At 44.9% G+C, this 14,857-nt stretch overlaps 1 protein-coding gene across 2 annotated transcripts in view; it reads right to left on the bottom strand.

Moving 5' to 3' along the window:
- Window positions 1-634: 634 nt before the first annotated feature.
- ABHD6 (abhydrolase domain containing 6, acylglycerol lipase) overlaps window positions 635-14,857 on the bottom strand; it is a 53,212-nt gene continuing 38,989 nt past the window's right edge. For both annotated transcript variants that reach the window (XM_043587762.1, XM_043587763.1), the window contains exons 7-10: window positions 12,900-13,057; window positions 9,385-9,439; window positions 9,070-9,170; window positions 635-1,771 (exon numbers count right to left, since the gene is read on the bottom strand). In XM_043587762.1, coding sequence (XP_043443697.1) covers window positions 1,595-1,771; window positions 9,070-9,170; window positions 9,385-9,439; window positions 12,900-13,057 — 491 coding nt within the window. In that variant the 3' untranslated portion in view covers window positions 635-1,594. The remainder of the gene's footprint in view (window positions 1,772-9,069; window positions 9,171-9,384; window positions 9,440-12,899; window positions 13,058-14,857) is intronic.

The following is a 14,857-nucleotide window of genomic DNA, read 5'->3' as shown; positions in this document are numbered from 1 at the left end:
TTTTTTTAAGATCTGTGTTCCACTCTTCTCAATAAATTAAAATATTCAGACCAAGTCCTGCATTCCAACTTAAACTATGAAGTTCAAGTTTATTTCTAGAACTACTTGGCTGCAGACTCTCTGTAAATAGATTCAGAAGAATGAAGCTTCAGGGATTTTAAGGGCTCCTAAGTGCAACAGACAAGTGTCACAAGGAACAGTTTGATGACTCTTGTCTTTTGTTTTTGATATACAATTTCAGCTGAATAAAAATTGTAGAGATGTCTGGGTGGCTCAGTTGGTTGGGTGTCTGACTTCAGCTTGGGTCATGATCTCGTGGTCTGTGAGTTTGAGCCCCGCATCGGGCTCTGTGCTGACAGCTCAGAGCCTGGAGCCTGCTTTGGATTCTGTGTCTCCCTCTCTCTTTTCCCCTCCCCCACGCATTCTCTCTCTCTCTCAAAAATAAATGAACAATAAAAAATTTTGAATAAAAATTGCAAATAAGACTTAAAAGAAAACTAATAACCCATCCAAACCAGGCTTTCCAATGCCTTAGAATAAGCCTTAAAACAAACAAAACAAAACGCCCTTTTTAAAATTGACACGAAATCTGCCAACACTGCACTTAAATAGGAGCTTAGGAATGGAAACTGTCTGCATGTTGCTGATCTAGATTTATTAAATTTATGTCATGTCATTGTGATCACTTTTACAGCTGTTTAGACTTATTTTCAATCACATTACTGTTCACAGAATTCACAGAATTCATTAACAAACTAGTATTTTACACCCAAGGGTCTTCAGTAGCACAGCAAGATAGACACGAGGCCCACGAGGTGCTTTTGTTTGATTATTTAGATACAGATGTGTAGAACATTATTGCTTTATTAGTCCTATTTTTAAAAATAATAAGTTATTCCCAGGAAACCCACCCTGCCGGGTGCTCTTCGCACTGTGACTGTTCTAGGCTCCCTCGTGATGGAGCTGACATGTGGGGGCCCATCAAACCACCCACCTGTGGTCCCCACTGCTCTGGCAGGTGGGAGGGCTAGCAGTGGAAACACACCCCTCCTCGCATGTTAATATTTTTCATAGCTTGCTGTTTCCCTCCCTGATCTTGCAGCTGACAAACTGCATTCATATAGGGGTCTCTAACATAAAACTTAAACTAGACATAGACAAGAGGGGCTCGGCAAATGGAGACTAATGCTCCTAAAACAGCCACTGACCATGCAGGGGAGGATGTTGAAGCAACAGAAAAACCTCGAGTCTCAGTCTGTGAGGGATGTTTTGAAAGAAAACGGTCTCGGTGATTAGGGTCCAAGGCAGCCGCTTTGCAACATGAACTTGAAGACTTCTGGGTAGATTTCATGGCTGGGTTTTCTTAATTTTGTTCCATGTGAGTTTCTACATTGTGAAAAATATCTTGGAGATCTGCTCGTGGCTTCCGAAGCTCTGTGGATCTGTCGAGACTGGGGATAGGGGACTGGCTTCCTCAGGGACGCTGGCTCTCTGACCGCGTTTAGGGCAGGATCCCTGAGAAGTGGTGGCCGCGTCAGATTTTGGAGATGGGGGCAGATGCTCAGTGCCAAATGCAGGCTGCAGTCGTGGGGCCTCAGTCCAGCTTCTTGTTGTTGCTTGTGTTGTGCACAGAAGCTAAGAAGTCGACAATGAGCTTGGCTGTCTTCCGGGGCCTCTCCATCACCACTGAGTGCCCACAGTTTTCCAGAAGTTCCACCTGGCAGTTGGCAATCGACTTGGCCAGCATGTCTGCCCCAGACACGTCGAGCACCTGTAGGCAGGACGAGAGAGGAAACCAGATAGAAAAGACTCAGATGCCTGAGTACACGCTTTCAGGGAACGGAATGCCACCTGAAGCCTGGCAGGGGTGATTTGTGGGATCAAATCACTTCGGTGTCGGGGCTTGTGCCCTCTGACAGATATGACTGCATGCCTCACGTTTTCTTCTGCAATTTGGTGCTAGGAGTTTTGTCACTGCCAGCATTACTAAAGTGGAAATACACAGCCCCTGCCTGGTCTGGTAGGGAAGCCAGACTGGTCAGCAGGCGAGGGTTCTGTTGGGAGAGCATCCTGGGAGCTGAGAGTGCACAAGGGAGGAGGATTCATGGATGATGCGGGACAGGGGGGCACATCATGGCAAGAGCAGGAGACGGCAGTTAGCTTGGTGCTAAGACACGGCACGCAGGGAGTGGGAGTGCATGGTGGAGAGATGGGGTAGGGAAGAGGGGCCTGTTCCCCCAGCCATGCTTGGGGCTCAGGCCTCCATCTGACAGCAGTGGGGGTCTGCGGGGCTATGTTAGGGATGGACATGATCAGTTCAGCTGTGGGAAAGACACATAAACAAGATGCAAGAGGTGAATGCTAATTATCCCAAGCTGGAGATGGGGGAATAGTATCTCTTTGAAGGTCTTCTGGGGGTCCCCAGAGCTGTGTGACTGAAGGCCTTGAAGTTTGTGAATAACGGGGAACGCTCTTCTGATATGAAAGCCACCACTCTCCAGGGCTGACCCTTTCCCAATAAGGCATTTAATTTCATTGTGCTCTAGGTTACCTGGCCATTTACACCAATCCAGTGTTTCCTCCCCAACACCCTATGTAGTCTCAGATTTGCATTCATTCCCTTTCATGGCTTTCACCTTCGACTCATCCCACGCAAGAGGACCCCTCCCCTCATCCTCAACACAAAAGCAGGACCCACAACAAACTAAAGTGCTGTCTGTTTTCTTTTTTCCTTAAAAATTGTTTTTAATACTTATTATTATTATTTTTTTTTGAAAGAGAGAGACAGAGTGCAAGCTGGGGAGGGGTAGAGAGAGGGAGACACAGAATCTGAAGCAGGCTCCAGGCTCTGAGCTGTCAGCACAGAGCCGGATGCGGGGCTTGAACCCACAGATTACGAGATCATGACCTGAGCCAAAGCTGACGCTCAACCAACTGAGCCACCCAGGTTCCCCAAGTGCCTTCTGTTTTTGAGTTTCATTTTCATCAATCCAGACCATTAGAACCAAGATTTTCCACCCAGGAAGTGGAGCGACAAGCATCCCTCAGCCAAGGCACAGAGCACAGCAAAGTACCCCCGGGGCCACAAATAGGAGCAGCTAATGGGGAGCTTAGTGAGGGGGGCACCCTGCAGAGGAATCAGACACCTCTGTCTTCCCCTCACTCACAGGTAAGGCTGCCGTGGCACCTGTCTGAGCAGAAATAAAGTCCAGATTCTGTGGAAAAATACCCAGAGCAAATGCAAGTGGACTCAACTGGTCAAAGTATGAAAAAGTAGAAACTCCCAACTGAATATCCTACAGAGAGCTCAAAAATACCCACATGAGCCTCTAGCTTTGACCCTGTTATGCTGGCCAAATCCAGCATTCCCTACAGTCACTCAGAGGTACATGCAGTAACAGCTGTGTGGACCCTCATGCACGTCTACGGGAACCACACCAGCTGTTTCTTGGGCAAGACATTCATACAGATGGTCAAACAATCTTCATCCATCCCATTTCAGGCCAAGGCCAAAATTAGGGTGAAGAAAGTGAGGCACTGGCCTTGGGCACAAAACCTAAGCAGGCTCCAAAAAACTCAGTCACCAATATGGAGATTATTATTTTTTTAAGTAAGCTCCAGGGTGGAGCCCAACGTGGGGCTCGAACTCAAGACCCTGAGATCAAGAGTTGGATGCTTAACCAACTGAGCCACTCAGGTGCCCCAAGATGAAGATTATTTTAATGCAGTATTTAAAACAAACATTAATGCAAAAAGATCCATCATGAATAAAATATAAAAATTATAAAGATAGGATCTAACCTTAGTTTGAGCCCTGTCAGGCATGATAATGTAAGTAGACCATAAGCTGCTGGAGGGTAGGGATCCTGTCTGTCTTGGTCCCTGCTATTTTCCCAGGGTCTAATATGGTGTCAGGCACATACTAGGTGCTCAATATAAATCTGTTAGCTGACTTAAATGCATAGGCAGTCAGTTAGTGGGTTTGTCCCTTTGCTAGTTTATTTACTTTTTTTTTTTAATAAGGCATCTTTTTTTTTTTAAGTTTATTTTTTTATTTTGAGAGAGCCAGAGAGAGGAGAGTGCTAGCAGGGGAGGGGCAGAGAGAGAGGGAGAATCCCAAGCAGGCTCTGTGCTGTCAGCTCAAACCCACGAAACTGTGAGATCATGACCTGAGTCAAGATCAAGAGTCAGATGCTTAACCAACTGAGTCACCCAGGCGCCCCTATTTACTTTCTAACTTGCTCACTCATTCACTGTGTACTCTGGGTCTCCTGCATACCAGGCACTGTGCTAGCAGGATGAAGGGACATGAATAGTAATAAACCTTGTGTATTTCCACAAGGCCCTCCCACTCCGTGGGACTGAACACAGAGGGGAAATACTTAAACTGCTATGCAGAAATCCTCTCAGGTTTAGTTGTGCAGGCTGTATACTGGCCAAATCCAGGGGGCATGACTGATATAAACAACAATGTGCATAGCTCCCTGCAGTCTACAGTACAGCAGCTACGGAACCTACAGGGGTCCAAAGAACAGGGAGACTGCATTCAGCCTGGAAGGGGCTGGCCAGTGACACCAAATGTTGGTGATAGAGCAGGAAAAGAGCCAGATGCTTGGGAAGCAAAAGGCTATGAAATAAAGGGCCCCTAAAGCCTTTGCTATTTGGATTCTGCCCTGGGGATGGTCCATAGAACACACAGAAGATCTGATTGTATTTATAGCAGGCCCATGGAACGTTATGCTCTTTTTTCAGAACAAAATGGACTCCAGAGTCCTGGAAGAAATTCTGGACCCTAGCCAGAGGCCAACTATCACAGGCAAAGGACATGAGTAATAAACAACTTATTTTTGTGTAACTGGAGAAAGATCACCCTCATATGTATTCACTTAAGCCTCACATTCACCCTAGTAGAAGAGAAACACAGGATTTGGAGTGGCTGAGTGGCTTGCTCAAGGTCACGGGCCAATACAGGGCAAAGGCAGGGCTGGAACCTAGACTTTGTCTAAGCCCAGCAACCTGGTTTCTGCATTGTCCCCTTGTTGGTCCCTGAGAGCCCCAAATAACCTTTGGGGTTTCTAGAATGAAGAAAGGCCTTCATTGTTCTAACTTGATTCTGATTGAATAAGCCCCTGCTGGCCTACTCTGTGTCCTGCTTCTCCCCTCAGATGTACACAAAGCGTCTTTTAGTCCTTTGGCTGCTGCAGAAGAGATCACGTGAGCCCTCCCTCCTCTCCATGCCCACCTCCCTGCACTATACATCCTTGACACGCCTGGCCGATCTGGGATAGCTGCACACTGATGCTATCACCGCTCCCTCCCCCCATGTGCTGGGCACACAGTCCTGGCTTCTCCTTCCAGGAGACCATCCTGACCTTAGAAAGGCTCCATTTCTGGGGCGCCTGGGTGACTCAATAGGTTGAGCATCCAACTTCAGCTCAGGTCATGATCTCGCGGTTCATGAGTTTGAGCCCCGTGTCGGGCTCTGTGCTGACAGCTCAGAGCCTGGAGCCTGCTTCGGATTCTGTGTCCCCCTCTCTCTCCACCCCAGCCCTGCTTGTGCTCTCTCTCTGTCTTTCAAAACTGAATAAACATTAAAAAAAAATAAAAAAAAGAAAGGCCCCATTTCTCATTGCCTCCTCTTCCTTTACATTTTAGAAGAACTCTGAGTTAAGATACAATTTCTAAAGAACAGTTGCAAACAAAAAACATAAATCAGTATGGAGGCTCTGTTATCGCTTGTGTCCCCCCTAAAATTCATATCTTGAAGTACCAACTGCCAATCCTTCAAAAGGTGACTTTATTTGAAAATAGGGTTGTTGCAAATGTAATTAGTTAAGATGAGGTCATAAGGGTGCAGGGTGGACCCCTCACTCGATATGATTGGCCCCCTTACAAAAATTTAAACACAGAGACACACAGGTATAGGGAGAATGCCATGTGAGGATGAAGGCTGACAGCAGGGTGAGATATCTATTAGCCAAGGAACACAAAGATCGCCAGCATCCACCAGAAGCTGGGGAAGAGGCATGGTACAGATTCTCCCTGACAGCTCCCAGGAGGAACCAAATTGCTGACAACTTGAACTTGGACTACTAGCTTCGAGAACCCTAAGACAGTCAATTTCTATTGTTTAGGACACCCAGTTTGTGGTACTTTGTTATGACTATCCCAGCAAACTAATACAGAGCCATCTAATAAAACCTATTAAAACGTTATTATAAAAAAAAAAAATTTTTTTTAAAGTAAGCTCTATACCCAACGTGGGGCTTAAACTCACAACCCCGACTTCAAGAGTTGCATGTTCTACTGACTGATCCAGCCAGGCACTCCTAACACCTATTAAAATTTTAAAAAGCACTTGCCTTTTGACCCAGTGGGTCCACACCAAAGAATTCACACTTTGCGTATGCTCTCACACTCCACAAACTCATACCTGTACTGATGTTCACTGAGGTACTGTTTAATAGCAAAAAACTAGAAATTATCTAAATGACCATTAGTAGGGCACTAATTATATACACTGTGGCAGAGCCACAAAATGGAGTACTATGCAGCTGTTACAAGAATCACATAGGGGCACCTGGGTGGCTCAGGCAGTACGTGTCTGACTCTTGATTTCCACTCAGATCATGATCTCACCGTTCACAAGATCAAGCCCTGTGTTGGGTTCAGTGCCGACAGGGCAGAGCCTGCTTGGGATTCTTTCTCTGCATCTCTCTCTCTGCCCTTCCCCCCACTCACTCTCTCCCTCAAAATAAATACATAAACTTAAAGAAGAAAAAGAAAAGGGGTGTGTAGGTGGCTCAGATGGTTGAATATCTGACTTCAGCTCAGGTCACGATCTCACAACTTGTGGGTTTGAGCCCCACAGTGGGCTCTGCCCTGACAGCACAGAGCCTGCTTCAGATCCTCTGTCTCCATCTCGCTGCCCCTTTCCTGCACATTCTCTCTCTCTCTCTCTCTCTCTCTCTCTCTCTCTCTCAAAAACAAACATTAAAAAAAAGAAGAAGAATGTAAACTTTGCTTGGGGCAAGAATCATTCACAGATGGTAAATCTTGGGGGGGGGGGAATGTTTGATGAGGAACAGGATATTTCAAAGTGTCTCCAACAGACTCCTTATCAGTTGCAAGGAGAGAAACAGTAACTCTACAATGAAGAAATGAGACATCTTAACCAGGCAATCAACATTAACATCATGAGGATGGGCAGAAGGACACTGTGTGTCCGAGATGTGAAATCTTACCATGCATGAGCTATTCCAGTGGTGATACAAAACCTGAGTTTAATCATGAGGAAACAGCAAAGTCAAATTAAGGAACATTTCATAAAATAACTGACCTATACTTTTCAAATATCTCAACGCCATGAATGACAGAGTAGGGTATCGGTCCATAATAAAAGAGACTGCAGAGACATGACGTTTAATATGTGATCCTGGATTAGATCCTAGTTCAGGGAAGCAAGAGAAGGAGAAGGATTCCATATAGGACCTTGTTGAAACAGCTGATGAATTTGAAATATGGATGGTAGATTAGACAAAGGCATCACATCAGTGTTAAAATTCCTGAATGTGGGGAGCCCGGGTGGCTCAGTCAGTTAAGCATCTGATTTCAGCTCAGGTCATGATCTCACAATTCATGGGTTTGGGCCCCACATTGAACTTTGTGCTGACAGCACTGAGCCTGCTTCGAATTCTCTGTCTCCCTCTCTCTCTGCCTACCCCCCCACCACTTTGTTCTCTCTCTCTCTCAAAAATAAATAAACTTTTTAAAAAATTAAGAAAAAAAAGCAGGATTTAACCACTGGTCTTATCATTTTTGTGTGTGTATAGAAAAACTTATTACTTAAATACATGAATAAAAGTCAGGAAAATAAAAAAATATATATTAAAAAATAGAGCAGTAAATCTGTGTGGGCTGGTATGAAATGATTTCCAAGATACATAAATTCCTACATATATGAAATAATAATGTGCAAAACAGTGCATATAGCATGTGTGAACAACTTACAGATAAAACTTATCTATGTATGTATATGTATGCTTAGCATAGCAGTAAGTAAATAATGGTCCGCTGCCTGTTTTTGGAAATAAAGGTTCATTGGAACTCTGCCAGGTCACTTGTCTGCATATCGTCTATGGCTGCTTTTGCACAACAGCAGAGCTCAGTAGTCGCGACAGAGATAGTCACAACTAAGTAAAAAATATTTGCTGCTGTCAATATCTGCCTAAGAAAATTTAAGAAATAAATGTAAGACAGTAAGAACTGCCTCAAGGAAATGGGAATTGGAATGTGGGATGGAAAAGAGATCAAATTTTCATCAGAAACCTTTTGGTATTCTTTTTTTAATGTTTGTTTATTTTTGAGAGAGAGAGAACACGCGCGTGTGCGTGGGGGAGAGGCAGAGAGAGCGAGAGGGACAGAAGATCCGAAGTGGGCTCTACACCGAGAGTAGAGAGCCCAATGAAGGGCTAGAAGTCCTGAACCACAAGATCATGACTTGAACCAAAGTTGGACACTTAACAGACTGAGCCACCCAGGTGCCTCTACCTTTTTGTACTCTTTAAAGTTTTTTGTAGGGGTGCCTGGGTGGCTCGGTCGGTTAAGTGGCCGACTTCGGCTCAGGCCATGATCTCGCGGTCCGTGAGTTCTAGCCCCGCGTCGGGCTCTGTGCTGACAGCTCAGAGCCTGGAGCCTGCTTCAGATTCTGTGTCTCCCTCTCTGACCCTTCCCTGTTCATACTCTGTCTCTCCCTGTCTCAAAAATAAATAAACGTTAAAAAAAAAAAATTAAAAAAAATAAAGTTTTTTGTACTATGAGGCTACATGGCTTTGATAAAAGTAATCTGTAAAAATGATTTTAAATTGCCTTTCATTTTAAAAGATCAATGTCATTGCTCTCAACTCAGAGAATGACATCCCTCATAAATATCAGCACCTGACCCAGGCGTGTTCCATCTCTTGCTGGTATCAGAAACCAGCCGATGAGGCTCACTTTATAAATGACCCCTTGTTTTTCCTCAAAGGCCAGTGCAACTGGCACAGGTGGCCCCAGGGACACACTACATACCTGGTCTTGTTTTCCCCAAATGATCTGCGTTGGGACCTTGATCTTGTCCATGTTCTGATGGAGGGAGTATCTTGACTTCTCACTGACGATTTCCAAAAACACTTCAGAAAAGGAAAACAAAGTGAGCACATGCTGGGTACCCACTGCAGAGTTCAGGGACAGGCATTGCGTCCAGGCCACCACTTTCTGTGGCCCCAGAAAACTATCAAAGGGGCTCCAGAAAACTATCCAAGTCTCATAAATGTAAACTAGAAGAGCCAGCCACCCATAAAGCTTCATTTGTCACGAGCAAAAAGCTTAAACGGCACTACTTACGCTTTCGGTAGAAGTTGTTATGAGGGATTCGGACGTCAACAAGGCCTTGCAGGATCTACAGAGAAGTGACCCATAGTTAGAAGGCAGGAGATGATTTGTTTCCTTGGGCCCCCCAGGGCTCTGGGACAGTGAAGGAAATAAAGTCCAGCAATTTACAGCATTGGCATTGTCAAGGTTTTAAGGCCTGGTCCTCCAAATTCCCACAATGTAGTATGCATTGTAATTGACTCAGGGTCATATGATGCTTTTTCCTTTGTAATTAAGGAGGAACGTGGGTAGTACTGGGAAGCCAAAGCATGTAAAAAACACCTGAGATGGGGTCACAGCCACTTCATCTTGAGATTCTCTGCTAAGCTTAAAACACAATCTGGCTGGAGATAATATCAAATAACTGTTTAATAATATCCACATGCAGAACAAGGTCTATTAAAAAAAAATTAAACTATTGGGGTTGATGAGCCTCTTGAACAATAAAGAGATAAACTACTGAGAAAATTCTGGGAAGGGTTCCATAGTCCTTTGCTTATTATTCAATGTTATCTTTGTCTTCCTTGCGGAGGGCTGGAAAAGGCTGCAGCCAATGTGGGCAGGCCAGATCTCCTGGACCCGGAATCCTGACCCAGAGACATGCTACGGGCAGAAGGAACACAGTCCTCCTCTTCCTCGTGCCTCAGGAGTTGAAGTAGAGTGCAGTCTTCACATTAGCACTGGCACTCATCTACCTGGGAATGGTTCAAGCCCCTTAAATGACTCTATGGAGTCCTGTGTGCTGACTGAAGTGGGAACATCCAGCCAGAACTGCTCTAAACCAACCGTCTGGAGCATGACTAGAACCTGACCATTCTGGAAGTAGAAGCCTAGAGGTGAGACCAATGGCAAGCTGTCCAACACACTGTCTCAGCATCAGCCATTTTCTTTGCTCTACTATTTATCTTGCCCCCATGTATCTATCCATCTTGCATCCTCCACCCATCCACCTGCTCTACCCATTCTGCCACCTATCCACCTATCTTGCATCTCTGACTCATACGTGCATATATCTATCCGTGCATCCACCTACCCCGCATCTACCCATTCGTCCAACCTCCATCCCTGCTTCATGCAGACATCCATCCAACCACCCTGCATCTCTGAATCATACACCAATATATCCATCTATCCTGCATCCACCCATCCATCCACCTTCCATCCCTGCATTCTCCAGGCAACCTCCCATCCATCCATCCTGCACTTTTAATCACCTAAGCATATACAGGCGTCAATTCATGTGTCCATCTACTCCTCTGCATCTACTCACATGTCCATTCTCCATCTCTGCATTGTCCGGGCATCTTCCCATCTTCTGGCCCACCCAATCTATACCCAGGACCTATTTGATGCAAGCACTGTGCTAAAGGCTGCGGCGGTGGGGGGGGGGGGGGGGGGGGGGGGGGGGGGGGGGGGGGGGGGGGGGGGGCTGATAAAACAGCCAGTTAAAACAAAATTCTTGATTTTGCTGAGGTTAGAGTGGAAAACACAGGCAAGTAAATAGACAAACATAACAACATGACACAGAAGGCAGAGTGCCTGATGCTCCTTGTCTCCTAGAAGGGAAGACTTTTAGAGCTGCCGCTTACTTTCTCCCAGTGTTTTCATATCCTTGACAACTCAAAATGTGGAATTTTCTTTTTTTTTTAACGTTTATTTATTTTTGAGAGAGAGAAAAAAAAAACAAGTGGGGGAGGAGCAGAGAGAGGGGGACAGAGTATGCAAAGTGGGCTCTTTGCTGACAGCAGCAAGCCCAATGATCTGCGAGATCATGACCTGAGCTGAAGTCGGATGCTCAACCGACTGAGCCGTCCAGGCACCCCAAAACACGGAATTTCCTAAAGCACTGTTTAACTACTCTAGACTGGGAAGAGATCACAGCTGGGAGGGGATCAATGCAAGCTCACAACTAAAAAAAGGATATCAGGGATAGAACATACCCCAGAAGCAGACTCTGGGTGCTTCTACACCCCTTAACTGAGTCGTGTTCACACCATCTGAACAAAGCCTGTTCCCTCAACTCCTAGGAGGCCCCACCCCAAGGCAGAGTCCAGTTCCTACACTAGAAAAAGATTAGTTGCAGTTATGAGACTGAACCATGCATTCTTATCTCTTGGTTCCCACACCCCTTCCCCAGATTCACAGCTTCATTCAGACGGTGACCTGCCACAACATCCTGCTGATGGCTCTAACCAGTCGCTCAGCTCTACCTGTATATCCAATCTGCACCTCCAACTGTCTGCTTGACATCTACACCTGGAGCCCTTACAGACAGCTTGAATAAGTCCAAATTGGAGCCTGTCCCCAAGACCCACCCTCCCTCTCTCCTTCCCCTACTCAGAAAATGCTGCCTTTATCCAACTCAAGTACCAGAAATCACTTGTGACTCCTCACTGTCCCACATCCTCCACTTGCAATTTGCCATAAGTGCTGTCTGTCCTTCCTCCAAAGCATCTCAGGTCTCTAGTCTCCACTGCCACTGCCTTCATCTACACTACTGTCACCTCCCAGGTCACAGGAGGACCCCAATGGTTCTTTGTTTCTGTTTGAGCTCCCCACAGTCCTTCCTAGAACTCCAGGCTCCTTCCCATCACCTGTTGGGTCCTGGGTGATCTAGCCCAGTGGTTCTCAAAGCGGTTTCTGCTAGTCCAAGAGGTCAAACTATTTTCATTGTAATGCTAAATATTACTTGCTCTCTTCAATTTCATTCTCTCAAAAGCATTGTGCTTCTCAGAACCTACTTGTCGAGGGATAGTGTCATCATACTGATTACGAGTGCCTGTAGGTATGTTCTCGTGTTTTGCATTTTCTGAGTTTTACTTTCTGATATGGTAAATGTCAATAGTCAGAACCTCCATAAACAAAAGCTCTTTGGGGGGTTCTTAATAATTCTTAAGAGTGTAAAGCAGTCCTGAAATTTAAAAAAAAAAAAAAAAGGAAAGAAAAGAAAAAGAAAAAGAAAAAGAAAAAGAAAAAGAGAAAGAAAAAGAAAAAGGAAAAAGAAAAAGAAAAAGAAAAAGAAGAAATCTCTGCTGTAGCCCTTGCCTCCCTCCCTCCCTCTCCCTCTGGGCCCCATTCACCCAAGCCTCCTTCCAGTGCCTTAAACTTACCTATGTTTTCCCCATCTCTGCCTACACTATTTCCTTAAAGAGGTTGATCAAAGTCTCCACTGCCTCCCTGCTTTCAATCACTATACACCAGCTTCATTTCCTCGATAGAACTTACCACAGTTTGTATTTGTTTACTTGTTAGTTGCCTGTCTCCCCGCCACCCCCCTCCAGGCCAGTGTCTGCACAGGTGCCTTCTCAGTCTTACTTCTTCACCATTGTGCCCAAACACAGTGCCTGACATGTCACAGGCACAGTACAGACATGCGCTGAGTGACTAAATAGATGAGTACGAGATGCAAGAACTGTGTGAAGGAAGCCGGCCCTGGACGCCCAAGCCTCTGGCAGAGGGCAGGCAGACTGCTGCTGAGATCACATTACCTGCTGGGGCACCTTGAAGCGGACGTAGGAGCAGAGCTGGAGCATTTCACTCATCTCTTCTGGAGTGGATGGGATCAAGGGGATCTTCTCCATGGCGGCCGAGTCCTGCAGTTCTTTGAGCCGCTGTATAAATTGATTATCAGTTGAGTACTGCAGGCCTGTGGGATTCAAACCAAAACAGCTTGGCAATGTATCTCCCTTCTTACCAACTCCCATTTTAGAAGGAAACCTCCAATATTGGCCCAGAGCTAATATATTTCAGGTGTTTTTCACCAAATTTCTTTTTCATCAGTACTGCCATCCTTGCTCAAGGTCAAAACCACACTCTGAGAAACACAGAAAAAAAAAAAATCCTTCAGGATATTTTAGGGACTGGTTACTCAAACTGTGGTCCATGGACCAGCAGCACTGGAAGCCTATAAGAAATGCGGAATCTCAGCCCTTCTCCTAAAACTCTTGAATCAGAATGTGCACTTTAACAAGATGCTGGGGAGGCATATGTATGATAGAGTTTAAGAAGCATTAGTTGATAAGACAACTTGCCTGAGCCCCTGCACATTCATATCGTTAAGGGGAAGGCTGGTAAAATACATGAAGGAAAGAAAACACAGGCCTGGAATGACTGACAACTCCTTCCTTTGGCCTGGACCCACTTAGTAATCTCTTTTTTGGGGTCAATACGTATACACAGTGAAAGAGAGACCCCTTCTGAGCTGTCTGCCATGTTGCCCTCCACACAGTCCCTCCTTGTCCAGATCATTAGGTGTTCACTGAGACTGAACGGCCTTGAGACTGACCATCATTTCCTATCTCCCTGGAGCAAGACACAAGAAAATTCACATGAGCTGATATGCACAGGAGGGCAAAACTAATTTTCACTTCCAACACTGAGCAAATGTCTAGATGTTTAACTTAGCTGACAAGCTACATTTCAGAAAGAAAGGCAGTGACATCAATAGTGTGCTGCAGAAATCCACACTTTATAAATCTCCTATATTCAGCAATTCCTTTAAAGCTAGCATGGGCATCGTGTGGCTTTTGTGATGCCATGGGGCAGATTACACGATCTATTTCCTTTTACTTTAAAAATAATCCTAGATTAAACGTCATGTGGTATCCTGGACCGGATCCTGGAACAGAAAAAGGACATTAGTGGAAAAACTAATGAGATCCAAATAAAGCCTGGAGTTTAGTTAATAGTACTGTACCAGTGTTGGTTTCTTAGCTGTGACAAATTTACTGTGGTAATGTGAGCCGTTAACAATGGGGGAAGCTGGGTAAAGGGTATATGGGACTCTCTGTACTATCTTTGCAACATTTCTGTAAATTTAAAATGATTTCAAAGCAGGGAGCACCTGGGTGGCTCAGCTGGTTAAGCATCTGACTCCTGAGTTTGGCTCAGGTCATGATCTCACAGTTTGTGAATTTGAGCCCTGCATCAGGCTCTGTGTTGACAGCATGGAGCCTGCTTGGGATTATGTTTCCATCTTTCTGCCCCTCCCCTGCTTGCTCTCTATTTCTCTCTCAAAATAAACTTAAAAAACTTTTAAAAAATGTAATTATTTCAAATTAAAAACAAGTTTATCTTTTCATTTTCACACACAAATAATCTTAATTTTAAATTTCCAATTGAAACTCAGGTGTCAAACTCTTCTCTGAGTCATACATTCAAAAAAGCCAGTTAGATCTGATCTTCCACAAGCGATCAAAAATCTAATAACTTCCACAGGAGCTGCTTTTCCAGTTCTCAAACTTTATTATTAAAAGCCCAAATGATTTCAGACATGGTGCTTGGGAAAAAGAGAAAAGAAAACACTTCGGGAGTTTACCTTCAATTTTAATGTCCTCAACAGACCTGAAAATGACTTTGATAACTAAAATATTTTAAAGGTCAATTTAGTTAGGTTTCAGTAGAAGGTTCAACTCATGGTGGGTTCTAGCAGATAAAGGAAGTAGTA

Source organism: Prionailurus bengalensis, chromosome A2 (genome assembly GCF_016509475.1).
Source record: "Prionailurus bengalensis isolate Pbe53 chromosome A2, Fcat_Pben_1.1_paternal_pri, whole genome shotgun sequence".
Lineage (NCBI taxonomy): Eukaryota > Metazoa > Chordata > Mammalia > Carnivora > Felidae > Prionailurus > Prionailurus bengalensis.
This window is presented reverse-complemented; position numbering and strand designations above follow the sequence as displayed.